The sequence below is a fragment of the Giraffa tippelskirchi genome, chromosome 11 (assembly GCF_054371585.1).
Source record: "Giraffa tippelskirchi isolate mGirTip1 chromosome 11, T2T-mGirTip1v1.2.pri, whole genome shotgun sequence".
NCBI classification, from domain to species: domain Eukaryota; kingdom Metazoa; phylum Chordata; class Mammalia; order Artiodactyla; family Giraffidae; genus Giraffa; species Giraffa tippelskirchi.
In genome coordinates, this window is record NC_137285.1 from 2085500 (window position 1) to 2110591 (window position 25092).

The 25092-nt window shown below is 52.8% G+C and overlaps 1 long non-coding RNA gene and 1 gene segment (V, D, J or C); one reads left to right on the forward strand and one right to left on the reverse strand.

Annotated features, from left to right (window-relative positions):
* LOC145526513 (uncharacterized) overlaps positions 1-2792 on the forward strand; it is a 31833-nt gene extending 29041 nt beyond the window's left edge. Inside the window, exon 3 of the long non-coding RNA XR_014068938.1 lies at positions 1613-2792. This is a non-coding gene — a long non-coding RNA (uncharacterized LOC145526513). The remainder of the gene's footprint in view (positions 1-1612) is intronic.
* LOC145526494 (immunoglobulin lambda variable 3-10-like) overlaps positions 1-25092 on the reverse strand; it is a 30857-nt gene extending 5765 nt beyond the window's left edge. The window contains 3 exon segments of the V gene segment in view: positions 4502-4733; positions 24561-24872; positions 25012-25092. Coding sequence covers positions 4502-4733; positions 24561-24872; positions 25012-25057 — 590 coding nt within the window.

A 25092-nucleotide genomic window follows, 5' to 3' on the forward strand; every position in this document is an offset into this window, starting at 1 on the left:
TGGGACACAGGATCCTTTGAGAGCCCAGTAGGACCCCGAGTCCAGGCACCACTGTGAGCCAGAGGGTCTGTGCCAGTGAAGGTGGGTGGGGTTTTCTCAGGCACCTTCCCATCTTCCTGGGAAAGCCTGAGCCTGGACCCCTGCCAGCGCTGTCCTGAGATCTCTCTGGGTCTTGGTTCCCCACGCAGACATCTGACCCTCACTCTCCTTGCCTGCCCCTTTCTGACATTTGGTGGTGGTCTGCCTGGGGCTGTCTGTCTGTCTGTCCCCTGAGTGGATGATATGGCCTCTCTCACCTCCTGTGGGGTCAATCCGGGTACATTTCTGACCTGACATGTCTTCTCCGGGGATTTCTGAACCTGTGCCCCAAGGGATCTGTTTTACCCACATCGGTCTCCCTGGACCCTGTTTGTGGGCCAGGATCTTCAGTGATCTAGAGACTGTCTCCTCTTCTGAGGTCTCTCTTATTCTAGTCTTTTTGACTCTCCACCCCCTGCCCTCTAAACTGGACACATCACTAGAGCTTTTGTGCCATAGATTTTGCCTTTTTTGAGCAAGGAAGTGTGTCCTGGGGATCCAGGAATCCGTGGTGTCCTCGTCTGGTCCTCCCATCTTTTTCCCCAGTTCTGAGTTCAGCACCTTCTCCTCTCCCATCTTCCCTCCTGCAGTTTCCCCGGGTCCCTGGCCGGCCCAGGATCTTCACGGCAGCCTCACGGAGGCCTGGGGGAGCCCCTCCACCTCTGCGGGGTCCATGACCCGGATCCCTAGGCCCACAGTCCCCAGCCCTTCCTGACCCTCTGACCTTGGTCCTCAACCCTGGCCCTGAAGGAATGCCTCCCCATCTCTTTCAGCTATCTTTTCCCCTCTTCTCTTTGAGATGGGGGCCCCGAGTGACCCTCAGAGACAAAGCGGGTCCAACAAGAGCCCAGACTGGGGGTTGGGGCGGGGACAGAGGAGAGCGAGTCTAGGAAGCCAGCTTGGCCCCGGGAAGATAGACAGAGGAGTGTATAAGTCATCTTGCCAGTTCCCTGGCCTCTGGGATCAGAGGAGAGGGTCTGGTGGTGACCACAGAGACAAGCAGGGCAGTCTGAAGGGGAGAGGAAGAGGTCAGAGCCCAAAGAGTAGGGTCCTGGTGGAAGGCTTGACCATAGGCTGACCCAAGACCCAGCAAAGAGGAAAACAGCTGAAAGTTGCCCAAACCTCGAAAAGAGCAGGGGGTTGAGGGGGAAAAGGAGACTCACCCAGGACGGTCAGCTTGGTCCCTCCGCCGAAAACCCAACACAGTGACACAGACTTGAACAAAAACCTCTCCCTGGGAGGCCCCTGCCCCGGCCCCAGCCCCCACCTGCAGCTGTGCTGGAGGACGTGCGTCACTGCCCCAGGCTGGTGTCTGCCCACAGAGGGGCTTCACCAACCTCCCCTGCAGCAGATAACAGGACAGGGGACCCTGAGAGGACAGCAATGGGCACCCTGGAAGCCGGTCTCCCAGAGGAAGGTGGTGTCCGACCTGCGGTCCCTGGGTGCTGTCTCCTGGGATTTACTGAGTGTGTGGAGGGCATATTTGGGTCTATGAGGTTCCTTGGAAATGGACACCTCTTCTCTGTGTATTCAGGACCCACATGTCTTCCCTGAACCCAATCCCAGCTGCCAAGAAAGGAAACCCAGATCCTGACCAGTTCCAGCTATTGGAACGTAAATGCACAGGAAGAGTTAGATCCATCGTCATCCAGAATATGGGAGCCTCAAAGGTCCACTGCATGGGACCCAGGGGCCCCCGCAGAGGCTCCCAGTGAACACATGTCCGTCTTTTGGAGCCCAAATGCCATCCTCCAAAAAAAGCCGGCTGTGTGTTCACACTCCCGGATCTGTTCATGTCCTGGATCGTCGGCCGTGGGAGGACGGCAGACTCCAGAGCATCGTGCTGTAAGGTGGGGACCCCAAGAAGATTTGGATCATAACAGAGCTTCTTCTGTTTTGCTGGATATGAAACACACGACAGGCTGTTCAGGACGTGGGAGCCCCCCGAGGGAAAGGGACCGGATCTGAAATATCGCCACGATGGATTCCTTCTCTTGGATGGACTGGGTCACTGAGCACCAACTGCTAATGCCACTCAAGGCAGTCTCCCCGTCTGGGGCCGTTGACGGAGAGTAGTTAACTGCCCTGGAAAGGAATTTTGCCAAAGTCCACCCGAAACTTGTTAACCCTGTGGAGCCAGAACCGCTTTGCAGGCCCATGAGGCAAACAGAACTGCTCAGGTACAGCAGGGGATACGGGGGGCTGCACCCCAACCCTGGGGGTCCAGACAGCAGCTGATCTCCTGAGTCCCCTCCTTACCAGGAAAAGCCAGAGACTAAGCCACGTGCGCCAGCCACGGTGTCAAACCTCGCTCAATCCTCAAGTAAACAACAAGAAAACCCACAAAATCAAACACCGCCGAAAACACGACGAATTCAGTTCACAGTCGACAGTGTGAGGCGTTTGCTGAGAACAGTCACTGATATCAACGATTTACTCATGATATCTGTTCAGGTTTGATAATACACTGTAGCTCTCTTTGAGATCCTTGTACCTCAGGACGCAATCGCAATATTTCAGAGGAACAGTTTCCGACATCTGGAATTTGCTTCAAAAGGTTACCCAAGAGAGGAATTATTGTGTGGTTGTATCATCAGTAAATGGAAGATTTTGGGGAATTGGCTGATGAGAACACGGGGCTCTTTTTCATTCACCTGCATCCTTATTTTTTTGTGTTCAATGTTTTCTACAATAAAAACTTACGAGAAAGTAAATGGGATATTGCTCTTGGCAAAGCAGCAAGGGACGGGGTGGTGGCATTGTACCCAGCGGGCCAGCGAGATGAGAGTTGGGTGGCCCCCTCTCCGCGGGAGCCTCCACACTCAGCTTTGTGAATGGGGTCCCAGAAGCCCTGGGACACAGCACCCCGAAGTTTCTCTATGGAGTCACGTCTGTGTTTGGGGCGGGAAAGCCTGGGATGAGGCTCCCAGGGGACCCCTGTCCTCTGCCCTCTGTGTCCCCAGAGTCCCCTGTAACTGCAGGCTGTGTCCTGGGCTGTCCTGGTGCCCCATTGGCTGTGGTCAAGGCAGCAACCTGTCCCTGGAGAGCCAGAGGGCCCAAGAGACCTGGGGACGCAGGATTGCCAGAGCCATGGGGAGCTGAGGAGGTGGAAGGGGGAGGTCCCCTGGGCAGGGATCTGGGGTTGCTGACCCCTCAGGAGGCCTGATCTCTGGAGCCCTCAGGTCACACTCTCAGCCTGCCCTGAGCTGGGCTGACCCAGCCTGACTCTTTTCCTGAATTGTCATGGACTCTCTCTCCTTGGGACATTCACTAGGATGCCCTTTGTGGGCCCAGATGATGCCTTCTGCCCTGGACCCAACACTCCTTTGTCTCCACCTCGTACAGGGTGAGGGCACCGGCTCCGTCTTGAACCCAACCATCAACAACTCCCTTCCCAACTTGACGTCATATGCCCACACACCGGGATGGAGATCTAGCCCCCCACAAGGGCGGCCTTGAGCTACCCTGACCCAAGCCTATCAGAACCAACATCAAACTTCCTGTTGCCTCAGCCTTACCCCAGCTCCTGGCACTAGTGAGCGGGACCAGCACCATCTCAGAGCGTTCCAGGTGCCCTGAGGGGAAGGGAGAGTGACTGTGACTGGCTGATTGCTAGGTCATGTGATATTGACCTGTTTCTCTGCAGCAGACCTTATCAGTGTCTTTACTTAGTTAATGAGCATTGTGAACATTAGACATCAGGACTTCTGTGATGCATCCTCAAACTTTTCATGGTTGCTTGGTGAAGGGCCAACCATGGACCCCTCACCTGATAACTGCTCTCCCCTCTAGGTTTCCTGAGGAAATAGGAAAGGTCAACCTCTGCTCCTGAGACTATGGCCTCTGGGTCTCCTTCCCCCATAATCCTGCCTCTGGTCCACTTCTGCCTCCTGGGATCCCTTTGGTTTTTTCCCTGATCCTCCCAGAGCCATCCCCTGTCTCTCACTGGCCTTTCTCCTTTCCCAGGGGGCCAAGGCCTGCACCCCAAGAGCCTGCACCGCCTGACCATGTCCTGCTCTGGGTCACCGCTCCCCTGGCACTCAGAGCTCCGTGGTCCCTGGGGATGGGTTGGGGTGATGACAAGCAGATGGACTCTCAGGTCATAACTGTCCCTTCCCTAAGGAACTGACCCTTAACCCCGAGACTCAGCCAGACCCACAAAGCACTTCAGAAATGTCGGCTGATAAATGACAAGGTCTTTATTCAGGAGAAGCAGGAACAGGGAGGGAGGAGAGCCCCCTGGTCTGAGCCGACCTGGGCGGGGGCTCAGGGGTCCATGGAGAACTGGGGGAGGGGGTGTGGGCGAGAGGGCCCCCGAGGGTGGGGCCCGGGGCCCTAAAGGCACTCTGAGGGCTTCACTGTCTTCGTCACGGTGCTCCCCTCGTGCGTGACCGCGCAGGTGTAACTGCTGTTGGATGTCCACTCGCTGCCCGTCAGGCTCAGGTAGCTGCTGGCCGCGTACTTGCTGTTGCTCTGTTTGGAGGCCTTGGTGGTCTCCACATTCCGGGTGATGGGGCTGCCGTCTGCCTTCCAGGCCACGGACACGCTACCCGGGTAGAAGTCACTGATGAGACACACCAGGGTGGCCTTGTTGGCGCTGAGCTCGTCCTTGGAGGGCGGGAACAGAGTGACCGAGGGTGCGTACTTGAGCTGACCTGTGTGGACAGAGGAGGGGTGTAAGATGCCAGGGAGGTTCTGACTTTGTCACCCTAGTACAACCTCTATGACTTGTCCCCATGGTAGCCCTGCTTGCCTCTCTGTCCCCCTCCACCCCCACCCCTTGCACTCAGCCCCTGGATGGCAGACAGCCCCTCAGAAGCTGTTGCATGTCACTCTCATAAGTGACTGGCCAAGCGTCCCATCTGTGGCCTCAGAGTCCCCGGCTGTGACCAGGGCCGCTCTCCTCCGTCCTCCTGGCCCCTGGAGTCTGTGTTTGCTCTTGGCCCTGACCTCTTGAGCCCTCAGCCCCTGCCAGACCCTTCCGTGACTTTCTGCTTCTGCAGCCCAGGTGCCTCCACCATGAACCCTGGTGCCCCAGCCCACCTGCCAGGACTGTCCTGACGGTACATGTGGGGACACGGCACCAGAGCCACGTGCACAGCGGGGCCCGGGCCTTCCTCTCCTCGCCAGGCACCGGCTAGCCCCAGCCCAGCCTCAGCTCTCCCGGCCAAAGCCTGGGAGTTCCTCTGAGGCCCTGCCCGTCTCCTCGTCCCTCCTGCCTGAGCTCAGGGCCCCTCGTCTCACCTGCCTTCAGGGGACGGTGCCCCCACACAGCACTTCCGACGGCCCCGATTTTATGGGGGTCAGAGCCCTGTTCATCATTTCCTAAGTCTAACGCCCGCTTTGAGGTCCGTAGAGGCCGACCCTTGGACAGGTGTGACCCCTAGGTCCCAGGGGATCAGGGGTCCCGGAGGGAGGAATTTCTGCCCCAGGGGACCCGCTCCTTTCTGACCGCTGCCCCGAGAGCCTCTGAGCAGCTTGCCCCGTCTCAGCTGTGTCCGCCCAGCCCCTCAGCCCAGAGCGGGCGAGACCCCTCTCTCTCCACCCTCCAGGGCCCTCCCGCAGGCTGCCCCTCTGCGTCCCTGGAGCCTGGTCACAGCCCCCGCCAAGCCCCAAGCTCCTGTCTGGCCCTCCCGGCTGGGGCACAGAGCTCACAGCCCGGAGCTCGGGGCTTGGGGACACCCCTAGCCAGCACCAGCCTCTGGCCCGCACCCTAGCATCTGCCCCACAAGAAGGGAAGGAGTCCCCACATTCCTGGACCAAACCCCAGCCCCGGCGCCCGGACTGGCCCCGTCAGACGGTCAGACTCTGGAGGCTCCTGCTGGTTACCCCAAGACCAATCTGCCTCCCCTCCCGGCCCCACGGAGAAAGGTGGGGATCGGCCCGTACGGCCGGGGGACAGAGAGGAAGCTGCCCCCAGAGCAAGAGGAGTGACTTTCCTGAGAGAGCAGAGGGTGAGACAGGCTGGGGAAAGGGCGAGAGCCACTTACCTAGGATGGTGAGCCAGGTCCTGCTGCCGAAGGCACAACACAGTGACTGAGCCTTGGACCAAAACCCTCCGGGCCAGCACCTGGGGCCTGTCCCCTGGGGGGCTGGGCCAAGCGGGAACCTTCTGGGTGTGACGGGCACAGGGCTGCAGCCGGTGGGGCTGTGTCCTCGGGCTGAGGGGTGGTGTGGGGCCAGCCCTCCAGAGGCCAGGGCACCCCTGGGTGGGCTCATGTCCTGGAGGTGTCCCCATGCCCAGCCCCCTGGCCGAGGCAGTGGCCGCACACGCCTTGGAGTCACCCAGTGTGTCCCCCTCACTCGGAGGCTGTCCTGGCCACCACTGACTCCTCAGCGCTGATGGAGACGCGGAGTGCTGCGTCCGTGTGGGGCGGCAGAGGCGTCCCGGGCTGGCTCGGACCCGCCCGACCGCTCCTGGCCTCACTGTCAGGCCGCTGGGTGTTCCTTCTCCACAATTTCTCGCAGTCCAGCCCGGCAGCTTCCTTCCTGGGCCTGTGGACACCAGGCTATTCCTAAGGCCCCAGGTGGGGAACCCCTGCCCTGTTTTCTTCACGCACGGAGACGCAGTTCAGTTCATTCTCTTTGGTGAAGCGTTTCCTGCTGTCTCAGATCACTGTCTTTCTGCACATCTGTTTCTCCATCCATCCAGCATCCATCCATCTGTCCATCTTTCATCCGTCTCTCCAACAATGGCCATCCAGCACCCGTCTGCTGAGCCCCGTTTCACACGCTGGGACACGGTGGGGAAGCCCTCTCCCGCCCACCGCCACCTCTCCCTGAAACTTCTCGGGTCAGGTCTAACGATGTCCCCGTCCGGTCAAGACCGAGGTCCCCCCGCGGCCTCCCTCTGCTTCTGACACACACTGTGCACTCGGACTACCGCCCGGGGGTCTTGCATCCCTATTCCCTTCCTGACCTCTGTTTTGGCTCCGGATTTATACACATTCTGCCTCCTGTATGCGTCTCTGCTTGAGCGTCCCACAGACACCTCAGACTCCACATCCTCCATCTAAACTGCTCCCAGGTCCTTGCAGACTTGGTCCCCCTCATAGTTCTCAATTCGGTAGATTTCTCCGCAAGCCAGAGGCCTGGACTCATCCCATAATGCTTGCCCCTCCTTGAGTCAGCCTCTGTGTCCTACCATAACAAAAAATACCCCTAAAAAGCTCAGAAAAACAAAACACCCAGATTGTACTGTAAGAGTTTATGATGACAAGAATCCTCAGGCCTTGCCAAATCTGATATTATGTCCCTACGTAGTTAATCTAAGTCGGAAGGTAACCCATATTGCACTGGGTCCAGCCTTCGTTTAATTCAGCAGTGGAATTTTTTGGTCATGGTAGTATTTAAGGTATGTATTTAAGGTACGATTTTTGAAACAAAATTTAACAGAACAGCAATGTAAATTCAGCACTTATTTTTGATTAAAGAAAGCAAATATCCAGACTTTTACTAAGTTAATTATCTAAGGAAACATCTTCAACTTAATGAACAATATCTCCTGAAACTTATAGCATGCTTCACATTTAAAGGCAAAGCCATTTTAGAGGCCAGGGTTCCCACACTTACTTTTATTATTTAACATGATCTACAGATTCAAGCCCATGAAATGAGATGGGGGGAAGAGTGTGAATGTTAGGAAAAATGAGATAAAATTGGTTTTTGCAGGTGATGGGCTAGTTTACTTACAAAAAAAAAAAAAAACAAGCTCAAGATCAGCTGAAGGACTATTAGAACTAGTACAAGAGTTAACCTGTGATTGAATACAAGCAGGCTAGGCAAGTCAGTAGGTTTCCTTTTATACAAGCCGTAACCATTGAGAATATGAAATGGGGGAAGCACTGACAATCTCGATAAAAGTTCTATTCAAAGCCCTAGGAATAAACTTTACACGGGTACAAGATCTGTGAGGATAAAATATAGCACAACCTGATGAATGGACACAGCAGTAAAGACATCAGTTCCCCTCAAGTGAATCCATATACTCCGTGAAATTACAAGCACAACATCAAAGGAATAATTTTGGACTTCCCTGGTGGTCCAGTGGCTAAGACTCCAAGCTCCCAATGCAGGGGGCCTGGGTTCGATCACCGGTCAGGAAACTAGACCCCACATGCTGCAACTAAGAGTTTGCAAGTCGCAACTAAAGACCCAGAGTGCCGCAGCCAAATGAATAAATGTTAAAAAAAAATTAGTGAGCCAGTCCTAAAGTCCAACAGTAAGAATAATGGTGGAGTTCAGTTCAGTTCCGTCGCTCAGTCGTGTCCGACTCTTTGCGACCCCACGGACTGCAGCACGCCAGGCTTCCCTGTGCATCACCAACTCCAGGAGCTTATTCAGACTCACATCCATTGAGTTGGTGATGCCATCCAACCATCTCATCTCAATGGTGGAGAATAGACACAAATATTTTGATTGAGAATAACACCGGCGGGATTGTTCTCTAGCAGGTACCAAAACACACTGTAAAGTTACAATAATTAAAACATGGTGGAAGGGATGGAGAATTGATGGTTAGAGCCACAGAGAGTATGTGATAAGTCAGTAATTCAGCATTTGATGAAAGCTGTGTCTGTATTCAACAAATACAAGACGATTGGTTTCCCATTTGGAAAATATATAAGGATACATTTCTACCAACACAAAAATAAATTCCAGGCAAAGTAAAAACAAACACCAAAACAATAGAAGTATCTGAATAAAATTAAAAAAAAAATCAAAATAGCAACGTCTTTCCTATGCTTGCCGCAGACCACAAACACCATAAAGAAAAACAACCGATCTGACATGTAAAAATTAAAAAGGCTTAATGTTGAAAGACCCCACAAATGAAACTGGAAAACAGATCAGGGAAAAATATTTGCCACATGCATTCTTAATGAGGGGTTACTATCCCAAATGGATGAAGAGTTTCTATAAACCTTTAAGTATAACCAGCCAAACGAAAAATAAACCAGGCAAAATTACAACCAGTACGTTTGCAGAAGAAATAAAATCAATCAACAAAAATATGAAAGGAAAATAAATTTCACCAACAATCAAATAAACAAATAACAAACAGTTTTGTTCTCATTTTTGCTCTTCAGATGCGCAAAATAAAAAAAGATCCTCCTATCACATTATCGGCAAGAATGGAGAAGAAAAAGCGCTGTCATTCACTGCAGTGAATGGGAGCTGGAACAGACTGTTGGGAGGACCACTGGTGTCACCTATGAAAATTTCAAAGCTTGTTCTTTCTGACCCAGCATCCCATTTTTAGGCATCTTTCTGGGAAGATACAGTGTGCAAAGTACAGGGACACAGCTACACACGTGGGCCTTTCCACATAGCATCTCTTGTAATTTATATTTTTTAGTGGAAACAACCTAAATGTCCACTAATAGGTGAATGATTAAAGACACGCTGCTTCATCCAAACTCTGAATTCATACAGAGCCATTCAGAGAACATGGGGATCCATGTGGGCTGATATAGAAAATCGCAACAGACTGTTTAAAAAGATAGTTGCAGGCTCACAGGTGGAGCATAAGTCCTTTTTGAAAAATAAAACCCTAAGACCAATTAGATGTGTGTGTGTGCTTTCAAGGACATACGTGCCTAGGAGGAGGGCGGAAAGTGTACAGACCCACGTGACATTGTCTCTCGCTGGAGAATGGAGAGACACTCTTTTAGGGTAAGACGTGGGGTTGGTGAGCAGAAGCTCTCAATTTTTACTTTATATGCTTCTGTACTCAATATTTTTCTAAAAGCACACATTATTTTGGTATTAAAAAGCATTTTAGAAGACAAAATTATATATATATCTTCTTGTGAACATTTTCATAACTATTTTTTATAATTTATAATTTTATAATTATATTTTATATAATTATAACTATAATTTTATAACTTTATAAAATTACAAAGCAAAAATTAAAAATATCTGGCTAAAGACACCTTATTGACATATTTCTGTATTTTCTGACAAGCTTTTGAAAATGCACATATGCTTTAAAAACCCAGTTTTAGAAATATCATTTTGGAGGTTTGCGTTAGGATTCCTTACGAAGGATGTTCCATGCTGTGTTTCATCACACCCTTTCTGTTGGATATTTAGGTTATTTCTGGTTTTCTCCCATCATTCATAATGTCGAGTTTCTGGCTTGTAAGCCTTTGGTCACATCTTTTTGATTGTTCCCCCGCCCCCAGGTGAATTTCTAAAAGCAGAATTACACAATTTAAAGAAATACGTTTTCTTTTATGACTTGCAGCATATTGCCGAAAAGGGTGTACATTTTAGATTTTTATAGACGCTCATGACAGTGCCTGTTCCTCCCCGTCAGCCCTCTGACGACGTCACTGCAAATTCGCCTGCCGATTCCACAGGCGACGGTGGTGCCTGTTCACCAAGGACCACGCCCCCATGTTGACCAAGGACCTTGCCCCCATGTTCACCAAGGACCACTCCCCATGTTCGCCAAGGACCGCGCCCCCCACCGCCTTTTCACAGCTTCCTCTCCTTCCTCTAACCTGACTTCACGCTGGTCTCTGATCTGAAACAATTTTTCCAGAGCACGAACTGCACTCTGACAGCCCGGCACTTAAATCCCTCAATACCTCCCCTGGATCCTGGGATAAAGGATGAGGTGGACAAGACCCCCGTGGTCTGTACCCCGTTCTCCCCAGCTCTGGAAGCTCCCTGCAGGCCTGTGCACCCCTCTCTCCTCCTTGGCCTCCCTACTCCCTCTGCCTGGAGCACCCCCATCCCAGGTCAGTGCCCTGGATCTGGACATGACCCCTTGGTTCAGGCTTGGCCCCATTAGATACTTAGGAACTTCTCTGAGGCGCTGACCTCCTTGGGGGAAACTGTGCCGAGCCCTTGCTTCCTTCTCTGGATGCCTTGAAGACTTGCCTCTTCTCCTGGACCATTTTCTTAAAACACTGGACACTCTGGTGCCTGTCTAGTCCCGGGATTTCTACAGTCTTAGGACTGCACCCATGTGCTGTGTGACCTTGGGCAGCTTGCCTCACCTCTCTGGACCTCTGTCCCCGCCTGTAAGAAGGGGAGGAAGGCAGACCTGCCTTGAGGGGCCACTGCCCCCCAAAACAATCAGTGCCTTCTGGGTACGTCCTGCCCCTGCCGCCCTGTGTCTGCCCTGCTCAGAGGGCTGGGGTGAGGCAAGTGGGACACCAGCCATGGGTGCAAAATCTCAGGGGCGCCAAAAACTCCATGAGATAAGTAGTATTTCAATACAATATTAAAAAATAAAAACCAACAGAAACAAAGGCACACTAGACCAACTGTCAGCACTGTAAATAAAGCCACTGTCTGCTCAGGCCCCTTCTCTCCAGCTGATTTTCCCTTCTCGCCCCACTCCCTTGCGGTCATTCACCCCTGGGTCCCATCGAAGGGAACCTCCACTTCCCTGCACCACGACTCCCCCGGCCCTTACCTGTCCCACAGGCTCCACGGGCCCTTTCCTGTGGGGATTTCCATGCAGGATCCGTGCTCCAAGTTGCTGCCGTTGGGGGCAGCAGGCTAGGGCCTCCCATGGCCAGGCTCAGCAAGATGAGGGGCCAGGGCTGCCTAGGGCCACCTGCTGACCTCTGGGGGCCTCACAGGCCCCCTGGCCTGGACCTCATGTGCCCCCAGGGCCAAGGGCACCTTGGGCAGATGCACTGGTGTGAACTCCTCCTTGGAGGGGTCCAAAGTGCCCCGGTTCCTCTTGTTGGCAGGGGCCGTCCCAGCGCGCCCCACCCCATGGGGCCCGTCCTCTGCCTGGGCCTTCTGTCCCTGCCCCCAGCACCGCCCCCTCTCCCAGGGCCCAGGGCCATTACTGGGGGGGGCCTCTCCCTGTGGGGCCTCTGCCAACTGCTCTGCTGTGGTTCCTGGGCTCAAGGGCTTCTCACTAAAGCCTGCCCACCAGCCCTGCCCCACCCCTGGGGCCCTGGTTTGGCACGCCAGCTCTGTTTCATTTCTCTGCTCTGCGAGGGTGTCTCGTGGCCCTAGAGAGGCCGTGCAGGGCTGGGGTCGGTGCAGGAAGAACTCCAAGCGGCAGGTTGCACGTTCCCGCTCATCACAGCCAGCACCTACGCTCCGGCTTTCCAGTTGCTTCAGTTCTGTCAGTCACTTAGTCGTGTCCGACTCTTTGCGACCCCAGGGATTGCAGCACGCCAGGCCTCCCTGTCCATCACCAGCTCCCGGAGCTTACTCAAACTCATGTCCATCACGCTGGTGATGCCATCCAACCATCTCATCCTCTGCCATCCCCTTCTCCTCCCACCTTCAGTCTTTCCCAGCATCAGAGCCTTTTTCAATGACTCAGTTCGTCACATCAGGTGGCCAAAGTACCGGAGTTTCAGCTACAGCATCAGTCCTTCCCATGAATATTCAGGATTGATTTCCTTTAGGATTGACAGATTGAGTCTCCTTGCAGTCCAAGGGACTCTCAAGAGTCTTCTCAGACACCACAGTTCAAAAGCATCAATTCTTCAGCACTCAGCTTTCTTTATAGTCCAGCTCTCACATCCATACATGACCACTGGAAAAACCATAGCCTTGATTAGATGGACCTTTGTGATCCAGCTGCTTAGGTCCACTTAAATTCAGCTCTGCAGCCCTCCCAGTTCTCTGTTTCAGCAACTCTGGGGAAGGACCCCAAAGGGACTTTTCTGGAAGGACCTTTCAGACATGTCTGGCCCTCATGTTTTGAGGCCGATACTCCTTAACGTTCCTGCTGCGTTTGGTGAAAATCAGTCCAGCCTGTTCCATGGGATGCGGTACCAGACACACAGCCTGGGACTTCAGTCACTTCACATAGATAGGGTGCTGGGAGACAGTGTCTGTGGATCTCTGCGTCTCTGCATGTCTCAGGAGCAAAGGCACGGATCGCCTTTGTTTTGGATCGTCTTTGGATGTTTGTGGAATGAGCAGCCCTGGAAGGAAGAGCTGGTGTCTCCCTCCGGAGCTGAACGTGCTTACTGTCCTACCTAACAGACTTGGGGTCCCCCAGTTTGGACGTGCAGGTGTCTCCTGGCTCCTCTGCATCACCCCGTCGGGCTCAGAGAACCACTGCCAGACGAGGCTTGTGGCCTGAGTGCCGCTCTGGCTGAGTGACAAGCTGGCCTTTGTCTCCGCCCCAGCATCTCGGGTCTGCCAGCATCAGTGCAATTGCAGCAGCCTCACGGTTTAGCTGGCAGGCGGGATGACCTCCCAGGCCCTCCACAGCTCTCAATAACGAGAATAATGACGGTGATGAGTGGGGCAGGAGGGGGCGAAGTGGGTGGCGGTGATCAGAACCTCACGGTTTGACCAAACTCATAAAGCAGTTTTGGAGGAACCCCAGGCTGCCTGGTCCAGTGCTGAGGCTGGACTGCACACACACACACACACACACATCCCTGGCCTTGGACACTGGCCAGCACTGAACGGTAATGGGGTGCAGGTGCCCTAACAGCTACCATACAGGTACGGGGGAGCCCCTAGGGGCCCCGATCCAGTCCAACTTCTCCCCGCCGTGGTGCTCAGCTCACCCCAGCCTGGGACCTGTGCTCCTTGCATCATGGGGGCTGGGTGCCCCCACACCCCCGGGGTCCCAGGCGGAAGCTGCTCCGTCCCAGCACCCCTGTATGGGTGTGACACTCCCCCACTGCCCAGGGCCTGGAGGCTACGGTGGCCCCCAGGACAGTCCCAGGTTTCGGGGAGCAAAAGGGACTGTCCCCGAACTCGGCGGTGACTCCAGCTGCCTCCCTTCCCCCACCTGCACCTGCCCAGGCCTCTGGGCCGACTCCACCGCAGACTGCTTCCTCTGTGGGGGCTGCGGTCGGAAATCCAAGTCTGGATGGACCCCGGGGGACCCTCGGGGGGCCCTCGGGGGACGGGCAGGGCTTTCCCAGCCCACGCAGCTGCAGCTCTGGCCACTGCGCTCAGGCCTGCCCTACCCCCTGCCTGGGCTGAGCACGGCTTAGAGCTGGATCCCAGCTGGCTCAGAGATGTCTGGGTCCAGCGATCCTGCTTGGTGGACCCCCTTCCCAGGGTCTCTTGCTCCTCTGTGCCCCCGCCTCTGCCCACCTCCCCTGGAGTGGAGGGCTGTGTCGTGTCCAGTCACCTCTGTCTGCTCCTGCCCACTCTCCACCCCACAGGCCCCAGAGACCCTGCCTGCGGACACTGTGGATTCCTGTCTCCCAGGCCCAGACCCCCCCCCAGCTCCCCACCCCCTCCTCCCCAAACTCAAGCCTGGTGGGTCCTTCTCTTAAGCGCTTCATTGTTGGGGCTTGGAACATTTGAGGCAGAGCTGGGGGACAAAGGATTGGTCGTCTGGAGGTGTGACCAGGTTTCTGGAGTCAGGGTCTGGCTCTGTGGTTCCTGAGCCCCCTCTGAGGGTTCCCCGGGAACCCTGAAGACCCCAGCTCCTCTGGTGATCCTGAGGGTGCAGAAGATCCCCCCACCCCTAGCTCTCTTCCAGCAAATGAGGACAGAATCCTGCAGCTTCCGGAGACCTCACAGACTCCCCCACCTGGCAGTCCCTTCTGCAGATGAGGGAACAGAGGCACAGAGAGGGAGAGTTTCTTTCCTAAGACACACAGCAACTGGGTGTAAAGACTGTGTCCTAGGACTTGGCAGCACCAGCCAGAAACCTGGGAGCACCAGGCTTTGGGGGACACGGGGGTGGGGTGGGCCCAGCCTGGAACTCGGGGGCTCTGGGAAACTTCCCTCCCTTAAATAGATGGGGAAGCAGTGCAAACAGTGGCTGACTATTTTTGGGGGGCTCCAAAATCACTGCAGATGGTGACTGCAGCCATGAAATTAAAAGACGCTTGCTCCTTGGAAGGAAAGTTATGCCCAACCTAGACAGCGTATTAAAAAGCAGAGACATTACTTTGCTAACAAAGGTCCGTCTAGTCAAGGCTATGGTTTTTCCAGTGGTCATGTATGGATGTGAGAGTTGGACCATAAAGAAAGCTGAGCACCGAAGAATTGATGTCTTTGAACTGTGGTGTTGGAGAAGACTCTTGAGAGTTTCTTGGACTGCAAGGAGATCCAACCAGTCCATCCTTAAAGGAGATCAGTCCTGAATATTCATTGGAAGGACTGATGCTGAAGCTGAAACTCCAATACTATGGCAACCTGATGTGAAGAACTGACTCATTTGAAAAGACCCTGATACTGGGAAAGATTGAAGGCAGGAGGAGAAGGGGATGACAGAGGATGAGATGGTTGGATGGCATCACTAACTCGATGGACATGAGTTTGAATAAATTCTGGGAGTTGGTGATGGACAGGGAGGCCTGGCGTGCTGCAGTCCATGGGCTTGCAAAGAGTCGGGCATGAGTGAGTGACTGAACTGAACTGAACAGAGGGGACGGACCTGGTAATGGGCAGCAGAAACCAGCTGTAGAGGGAGACACTGCCCAGAAAGGGTGGAGCTCAGACACAGGACAGGGGAGACCTGGGGGCGGGGGTGGGGGGTGGGGAGGTGGGGTAGGCGACTCCAGTGGAGGAGTTGGTGGGGGCAGGGGCAGGGGCTGGACTCCGTCTTCCTGGCACCTCTGGAGCTCCTGGAACCCCAACAAGTCCTAGGGTGGGAGGTGCTTGAGGTGAGTCACATCAGTCCATGTCAGAGGCTGACTTCACTTACTATTTCGTTGCTTTATTCATCCAGATTGGGGAGGGGGGGCAGGGGCTTAATTTCAATTCTAAAACCTATTGCATCAAATATTTCTCTCTCTCTTTTTTCTTTTTAAAATTTGGCCATGTCTTGTGACTTGTAGGATCTTAGTTCCCCGACCAGGGATTGAGCCTGTGCGCTTGACAGTGAGAGTGCAGAGTCCTAACCGCTGGATTGCCAGGGAGGTCCCGAAATATTATTGACCTTGATTACTGAGTTTTGGGACACTTCCTGGGCCAGAATGGGCGTGGCCAGCAGCGCCTGCCTCTCCTGGCCAGGTGGGTTTATATTAGTATCTGGTAGGCAGAACTTATTTTCCAGGTCCTTTCCAAAGGCTTGGACCGACATCTGGGAGGGCACACTCCTGTCATGAGGAGACCCTACTTTGGCAGGTGGTGGTTTTGCAGCAGCTGCTGCTCCCTTAACTGTTCCTCCAGCAACTATCAGCTTGGTGAGTCCTCCTGGGACCCCAGGACAGTGGTTCAGACTGACACATTCTCGCATCCTTGCTGCGTTCATGGGAAATGCTTCGCCCGATGGCTGACGATGCTAAGGTGATTTATATTCGATTCTTACTTCATTATTTCTAAACGCCAATCATCGAAACACCCCGATGTTTATTTCTTACAATCCATGGCAGCCAACAGTATCTGTTGCTAATTAAATACTGATAAGTAGCCTAGTGACTTATCTTGTTTTTAAAGAGCTTTTGTAAACATAGGTAAAGGAACATAGAAGATCTACATCATTGTAATGTTGATTTCACTAAACAGACACATAGTTTAATTTTTAGTGATTTGATGATATTCCTCAAAATGCACACTAACATATTTGTTTGTACTGACGCAGTGGGAAGGCTTCTAACAGAACTTGGTTGGAATGGGACGTTTGGCAGGGAGGACTAGCTTTGCCAGTTAGATCACAGGATTAGACTCTTCCATCGATTAAAAGATTCAAGTCAGCAGCCTCAAGTTTTGGAGGAAGCATATACTTAAAGCAGCAGTCCTTTCTGGCTCCAGGGACAAGGGTAGGAGATGGTTTCAGGCTGGTTCAAGTGAACTACATTTATCGTGCACCTTATTTCTATTATTGTTATGTCAGCTCCACCTCAGATCTCAGGAATTAGATCTTAGAGGTTGGGGACCCTTGACTTAGAGTGCATGATAAGATGCAAGCATTTTTCTCCTAAGATACCGGATTGGCAAAGATGCATTAAAATGACTAATGCAGGCATGCTAAGTCATGTCCAACTCTTGCAACCCCATTGACTGTAGCCTGCAGGCTTTTCTGTCCATGAGATTTTCCAGGTAAGAATACTGGAGTGAGTTGCCTTTTCCTTCTCCGAGGGATCTTCCCAACCCAGGTATGGAACACACGTCTCTTGTCTGCATTGGCAGGTGGATTCTTTACCAACTGTGCCACCTGGGAAGCACTGAAATGACAGATATTTAAAATTTCCTCAGTCTTTAAACTACGTCTTCTTTTACAAGGGGCCTCTTAAGTGACGATTTAACCAGGAAGTTCTGCTCAAGCTTTCTCGGTGTTCACTGCTGAAACAGAGAAAGTGAACAAGTGGCTGGGTGATGCCTCTCAGCAGGTGGTTTCTTGAAAAGCTGCCTCTGGGGTGGGGCCAGTTTGCAGGGTTTCCCCATGAGATGGGACAGCAAACCCTCATCTCAGACGGTCCGAAGGTGCATCGAACTGGCCCCCATTTGAATCCTCTTGAAGTCGGATGCTGTCCAATGCTTTGCTATCTGCAAAATCAAAAGAGTGAATTGGAGCTGTCAGCTGATAAATCGTTCAGAGAAACAATTTCTGACCATCCACCACGAATCGTTTTTGGCGTCTAACCAGGAAGGAGTTCATAGCAGGGAGTAACACTCTATTACAAAACTCCTATTTGTGGAACTGAAGTTTCTCCAGGTTTGTTGTAGAAACGAAAGCCAGAACAGCATTGTTGACAATGCTGGACCTGCTTCATTCTAGAGGGAAAGAAAGAAAGAAAGAAGCTGAAGTCGCTCAGTCGTGTCTGACTCTTTTTGTGACCCCATGGACTGTAGCCTACCAGACTCCTCTAGGCTAGAATACTGGAGTGGGTATCCAGGGGATCTTCCCAACCCAGGGATCGAACCTAGGTCTCCCGCATTGTGGGCAGATTCTTTAACAACTGAGCCACAGAGAAAGTCCCTAGAGGTAAAAGTAAATTATACTAATTGATGGATCCATGAATCATCACTAGTTGATAATCATTTATAAGGATTTCAGGACTTTCCTGGTGGTACAGTGAATAAGAATCTGCCTGCCAGTGTGGATTTGATCCCTGGTCCGGGAAGAGCCACCTGCCACAGAGCAACAAAGCCCGTGTGCCCCAACTCCCGAGCCCGAGTGCCTGGGGCCCGTGCCCCACAAGAGATGCCGCTGCAAGGAGAAGCCCTCACTCCACGGCTAGAGAGCAGCCCCACGGGTCACAGCCAGAGAAAGTCCACCCAGCAACAGCAAGCCAGGGCAGCCGAAAATTAAAAATAAGGAAATGAGCTGTAAAAAAACAGATTTCAATACACTTATGTTGTTTTAGTCAAACTCTGCTACTAATAGTTAGGGTAATAACTCAAGGTAGGAGAAAACTTTTAGCACTTAAAATCACAGTGCTATTGAAGAATTTTTAAATGAATGTATATTGTTACGACAGAGATGTATGGCAGGATACTGAACGAGAGTTTTGGGTATGAAGATGTATGAGCGTAAGTCCACCTGATACATCTACATCTCTATTCCTCCCTTTGAAATAGGTTCATCTGTGCTATTTTTCTAGATTCCACATGTATGCATTAACATATGATATTTATTTTTCTCTTTCTGACTTACTTCACTCTGGGTGACAGAATCTAGGTGCACCCACTGTGGAAATACGTTAGAAATCAATATCAAAAGATATTTGAAAATAACCCACATATTTTGTAGTGCAATGTGACAGTTATCAAGGGAGATCTTTGAGTTACCCGTTGAAAACATCAATAAAATCAGAAGACTGGAAAAAACACAGGGGTGATTGCAGAGAAGAAAACATTTAAATGAGAAGTTAATATCAAGATGAGCAATTAATATCAAAGATACTTTAAAAAATCTCATGTATTTGGAAATGAAATGTCCACTTTTAAATGATGGGTGTATCTAAGAAGCCATAGCAAGGAAAGTTAGAAAGTATTTATAATAGAATAAAAATGAAAAGAGAATTTACCAGAATTTGTTGCAAGCAGCTGAAGCTGCTGAGCTCAACTAACTAGAACTTGAATCAGGTCTTCTTTACTCGTTCCCCTGTCATTGGACATCTAGCTGGTTTCCATGTCTTGGCTGTTGTCAGCAGTGCAGCTCTGGGGACACCGAGGCGGAAGGGGTGGGTGGGCTGGATTGAGGGAGGAGGACTGACATATATACACCACGTCGGATAAAACGGATAGCTAGCGGGGGCCCGCCATAAAGCACAGGAAGCTCAGCTCGGCGCTCTGTGATGACCCAGTCGGGTGGGATGGGGGTGAGGCGGGAGGGAGGCTCCAGAGGGAGGGGATATACGTATTGCCTTTGCCTTTTGCTAAGTTGCTTCAGTTGCGTCCAACTCTTTGTGACCCTATGGACTGTAGCCTGTCAAGCTCCTCTGTCCATGGGATTTTCAAGGCACGAATACTAGAGTCGGTTGCCATGTGTTCCTCAGGATACGTATAACTAATTCACATTGTTGTACAACAGAAACCAATTCAACATTGTAATGCAAATACATCCCAATAAAAAAATTTAAAAAAAAAGAAAGTATGCGAGCAGACCAAAGGTAGTAAGAGATGTGGAATGAAAACACGTCTAAAGAGCGGGAAAGATGAACATTATGGAAGAATTTTTAAGGAGAGTGGTTAGCAAGTCATGATAATTTTTAGCTTCTGAGGAATATATGTAAAGGAGTGGTGTGAAGATTTTACAGAAGTTCTGATGAAAATGTGCAGATGTCAGGTTACAAAGGGGCAGGCGTCCTGGGGAGCCCGGTTCTTAGAGGGTTTGGGGTGGTGGTGTGAGGGCCAGGCTGCAGTCCATCACCCTGTCCTCCCAGAGAGGCCCCGGGTCTCAGTGCTGGACCATCAGGTACGCTGACAAGAGTGGCTGACTCAGCGGCCACCCGCGGCCACCGGCGACTGACAGTTGCCTTCCTGTTTCTGGAATCTTCCCGCCACTCCTGAGAGAAGAGAGTGGAGGAGCTGAGCGTGCAGAGGGGACACAGCTGTCCTAGGACTCAGCCGGCACGGGGGCCCTCTGGCTCGAGGGTGCTGATGACAGCCCCCAGGACTCGGGACCCGACGTCCACTTGCCACTGCTCAGCAGGATGAACGGAGGCCCTGAGAGCACAGGGGACGCCCGGGCCTCCGCGTGACCGGCAGCCGCTCGGAGGAGGCCGAGCGCGCCGGGCCAGGCCGGGGGTTTGTGTCTCACTTCCCGTCTGCCCGTGTCACCGTGAGGGTCACCGCTGTCACTATCGCACACCTGACAGGAATCGTCGGCCTCGTCCTCGGCCCGGGCCCCACTGACGGTCAGGGTGGCTGTGTTCCCCGAGCTGGCGCCAGAGAACAGGTCAGGGATCCCCGAGGGTCGCTCGCTGCCCTCATAGATGACCACCACAGGGGCCCGGCCCAGCTTCTGCTGGTACCAGAAGGAATATTTATCTCCAATGTTGTTCCCCCCACACGTGATCCTGGCCAACTGTCCCGGGGACGCTGACACCGAGGGTGCCTGAGTCAGCTCGTAGGAGGACACGGCGCCTGCAGGAGGGAAAAGGAGAGGTGGCTGGAGGTGAAGAACCTAGGAACAGAATCCCCCCGCCTCACCCAGATTAAGTGCCAAAGATTCTTTGGGACCTAGGGCACCCCCTTCCCCCAGTCTCAGCCCCCCTGGCTCATGGGTCTGGTGGACGGAGTCTCTGAGTAAAGGAGATCCCCCCTTTCTCTGGCAGGCACAGCCCTCAGGGCTGACCCAGCAGTCAGCACATGGGAGGATTTCAGCCCCTTCAGCCCCCCACCCTGCAGCAGGGCCAGGAGCCCCCTACCCCCACAGGCACATCCCGCTGAGCTCAGAGTCAGGGCCAGGCCTGTCCCCGAGTCCTGGGCTGGGGTGGGTGGACCCTGGGACACACCTGGAGGCCGAGGAGGAGGGGGGTCCAGGCCATGGTGGAGGCGCCCCAAGTCTGCTTGCCAGGCCCAGGCTGGGCAGGGCTCCTCCCAGGCCTGTCTTATCCCCTTGCTGCCGGGGATGCGAATCAGCCTGAGCCCAGGGGGACTGCCTGCAGCTGTGAGGTCAGAGAGGCTCAGCCCCAGGGACATGGGGGAGGGCCGCCCTGCACACTCCCCTCAGCCCCGGGCTCCTCCTGCACCTGCTGGTCTCAGGGTCTGGGGGGACATCTCCACTCCAGACTGGGTCCTGGCCCCCCTCCTGGAAGAGAAGCCCTGGTCACTGAGAGCTCAGAGCTGGAGACTGTTTTATTTTCCAGGAAACCTGAGTCCTTTGCACCGAAGGATTCTGGGCCCTGCCATGAACGTGGCCAGAGTCACGGTGGAGATGTCGGGGTTTCCTGGAAGCCAAGTCCTTCCTCTGCTTCATCCTGGTTCAGGGGAAGGACGTTAGTTTCATCCAGGACTTTGAAGTGTCTCATCCTTCACTGTTTTCAGGTGCAGTTCACATGTGGGTCTGGTTCTAGATCCACCTCCAGAACTTTTAAGGGAAGGTTCTTTTGACCCTTCAGGTCCCCAGGACAGTGGCTCTCACCATGCCCACACCCCAGGTGACACACAGCTGCCGGGCCCAACCCAGACACAGCTCCCGAGTGACGGAGCCACAGATAACACTGCTCCTCTGCCGAGAGCACAGGGGGTTCTTAAAGGTCCCCTGAGGTCCTGTAAGTGTCCACCCTTGGCCATGAGGTCCTGGGCAGAGGGTGGGTGCTGGGTCTCAGTATCGCCGTGTGTGGTCTGGGCCATCGACCGATCATGTGCTCAAACGAATAACTAAGTGTAAGAAAGAATATTGGCTGTGAATTATAACAACACCTCATGTGAAATACATACACACTAAATATTTATTTCTCTGTCTGCATCGGGTGGCAGGAGCTTTATTTGCAACACGTGGGATGTAGCTTCCTGAGCAGGCATTAAACATGGGCCCCGAGTGCTGGGAGCTCAGAGTCTAGCCACTGGACAACCAGGGAAGTCCTGGAAATACATTTTTAACAGTTGCCTTCAGTTACTGGGGAAACGCAGGAATACAAATAGTTTTCCTAATTAAGACAAGGAAATCTCTTGGCTCTGTGTTCCTGGCGCGGACAAGAGAGAAAACTGTTGGCCCCCTGGGGAGAGATGGGAAGGAGGAGCTTGTCCTCCAGGAAGGACAGAGGTCTGTCAGTGCAGGCGAAGAGGGTGGAGTCTGTGCATCCTGACCGGACGACGCGACAGAAGGCCGGCACGTGTCCTCCAGGCGTGAGGTGTGGGCACCCGCCCCCTGCGTGGGGACCTGAGGCCCGGCCGCCTGAGCTCCGGGTGCTGCGGTGAGTGCCTCTCTGCACTGACTGCTGAAGGGGCCGGGGAGGCGTCTGTCCAGGCGCAGATTCAGAGCCCTCTGCCCAGGTGGTCATTCCCTGGGCCTTGACTGTTCCTCCCAGGGCAGGAACTACTGCTCGCTTCATGCCCTCAGACAGCCTCAGTGTCAGGCTTTAGGGTCTCAGGTTACCTGTGAAATGATGAGCAGACCTGTTAGGAGCAGGAGGCTCAGGGCACCACTTGAGGCATCCCTGTGTTGCCACCTTTATGATATTAAGTCTCCAAAACACAAACTGTCTTTCTATATGATTTGCTCTTGTTTAATTTCATCACCAAATGTTTTATAACTCTCTGTAAACAGGTCTTTTCTCTCCTAAGTTAAGTTAATTCCTTGGATACTATTGTTAATGGAATTGTTTCTTAGTTGCCTTTTCAGATCACCCATTGCTGGTACATCAAAGCCCAGATGATTTTTGCATCTGAATCTTGAGCCCTGACACATTTCTGAATTCATTATGAGCTCTAGTATATTTTTGTGGGCTTTTGAAACGTGTCTATATTGTATTATGCGCCGAGAGAATAGAGACCCTGTGATTTCTTCCTACCTGTTTAGATAGCCTGTATTTCTTTCTCATGCTCTATGGCTCCGACTAGAACGTCCAGGACCAAGTTCAACGGTAATGGGGAAAGCTTTCAGTCTTCACGTGGAGTGTGATGTATGTTGTGGTTTTTTCATAAATGTCCTTCATTGAGTTGAGATAAATTCTTTCTACACAGAATTTTCTGGTGTTTTCTTTCTGTTTTTCCTTTGGTCATGAACAGATGTTAGATATTGGCAAATCTTTTTCTGCAGCATTTGTGATATTTAATGTTTTCTCTCTTTAATTTGTTTTGGTGGTATACTCATGACTGATTGTCTTAGGTTGAACCACACTTGCATTCCTGGGGTGAATCTCACTTGGACTTTTGATACATCTTTTTAAATTAAGTTGGCTAATATCTTAAAAGATTTTTTCTTGTATATTTATAAGGCATTTCGGGCTTCACTTTCTTTTCTGGTAATGTCTATTGGTAAGCATAATTCCAGCTTTATGGAATAAACTAGAGAGTATCCTGGAGAAGGCAATGGCACCCCACTCCAGTACTCTTGCCTGGAAAATCCTGTGGATGGAGGAGCCTGGTGGGCTGCAGTCCATGGGATCACTAAGACTCGGACATGACTGGGCCACTTCACTTTCACTTTTCACTTTCCTGCACTGGAGAAAGAAATGGCAACTCACTCCAGTGTTCTTGCCTGGAGAATCCCAGGGACGGCGGAGCCTGGTGGGCTGCCGTCTATGGGGTCACACAGAGTCGGACACGACTGAAGCGACTTAGCAGCAGCAGCAGCAGCAGAGAGTATCCTCTACTGTTTGAAAGATTTTGATAAAGATTAGTGTGTAATTCCTCTTCCAATGGTTGGTGTTATTATTGGTCCTCCCTGGAGGCTCAGGGGTCAAATATCTGCCTGCTAGGCAGCAGACCCCATGCACAGGAGGCGACTCGGGTTCGATCTCTGGATTGGGAAGATCCCCTGGGGAAGGAAATGGCTACCACCTCCAGTATCCTTGCCTGTGAAATCCCATGAACAGAGGAGCCTGGCGGGCTGCAGTCCATGGGTTGCAAATAGTCGGACATGACCTTGCAACTAAACAATAGTAAGAATCAGTTAGCACACCAGGACATGAGTGTGATGCCTCCCTGTTAAGAAATGCATCCAGAGACAGCCGGTCACAGACAGTAGTCGGTCTTCCCGGCTCCCTGCTCCTGGCCTCTGGGCATCATGTGAATTCCTCGCTTTGCTTCTACTTCCAGTTCCTGATGGTGCAGCAAACGCTCCTGAGACTTTCCCATTTGTTGCTAACCATTCAAATGTATTTTCACTCAACTAAAACCCTACATAATAAAAAATACCAAGCTTTTCTTTTGAAAAGAAAAAGAAAACACCACATTGGACATATATCTTCCTTGGCCTGTCTTTAAATGAGACCCAAGTTCTACATCTCACACCATTGTCCAGAAACCACCATGGAGCCTGGCCCTGGGGACCCTGAATCCCTCCCTGACCCCACTGCGCAGAGCCTGCCGGAGGACGGGAGGAGGGCAGCCTGGGGGCTGAGATCCAGGGGAACAGGGCCAGGCCTGTCCCTGCTGTGTCCACAGTCCTGCTGGGGCTGGGGGAGAGTGTGAGCAGGACAGGAGGGTTTGTGTCTCACTTCCCCATCTGCCTGTGTCACTGTGAAGATTGTCACTGCTGTCAGCTGACTGACAGTAATAGTCGGCCTCGTCCTCGGCCTGGGCCCCGCTGATGGTCAGGGTGGCCGTGTTCCCTGAGCTGGAGCCAGAGAACCGGTCAGGGATCCCTGAGGGTCTCTCACTGGACTCATAAATGACCAGCACAGGGGCCTGGCCCGGCTTCTGCTGGTACCAGTGAGCAAAATAGCTTCCTATGTCGTCTCCCTGGCAGGTGATGCTGGCGGTCTGTCCCAAGGACGCGGACACCGCAGGCGGCTGAGTCAGCTGAGAAGTGACCACACGAGCTGGAAAAGAGAAGAGAGTGAGTGTGGGAAGAGGGTCTCCTCCCTGCGGGCCCTGCCCCCTGCAGCAGCCCCTGTGCTGAGCTGACGTTCAGGGCCAGCCTGAGCCCTGGTCACTTGGGGGCGGAGCCTGGAGCCGCACCTGTGCAGAGAGTGAGGAGGGGCAGCAGGAGAGGGCTCCAGGCCATGGTGGACGCGCCCTGAGCTCTGCCTCCGAGCCCGC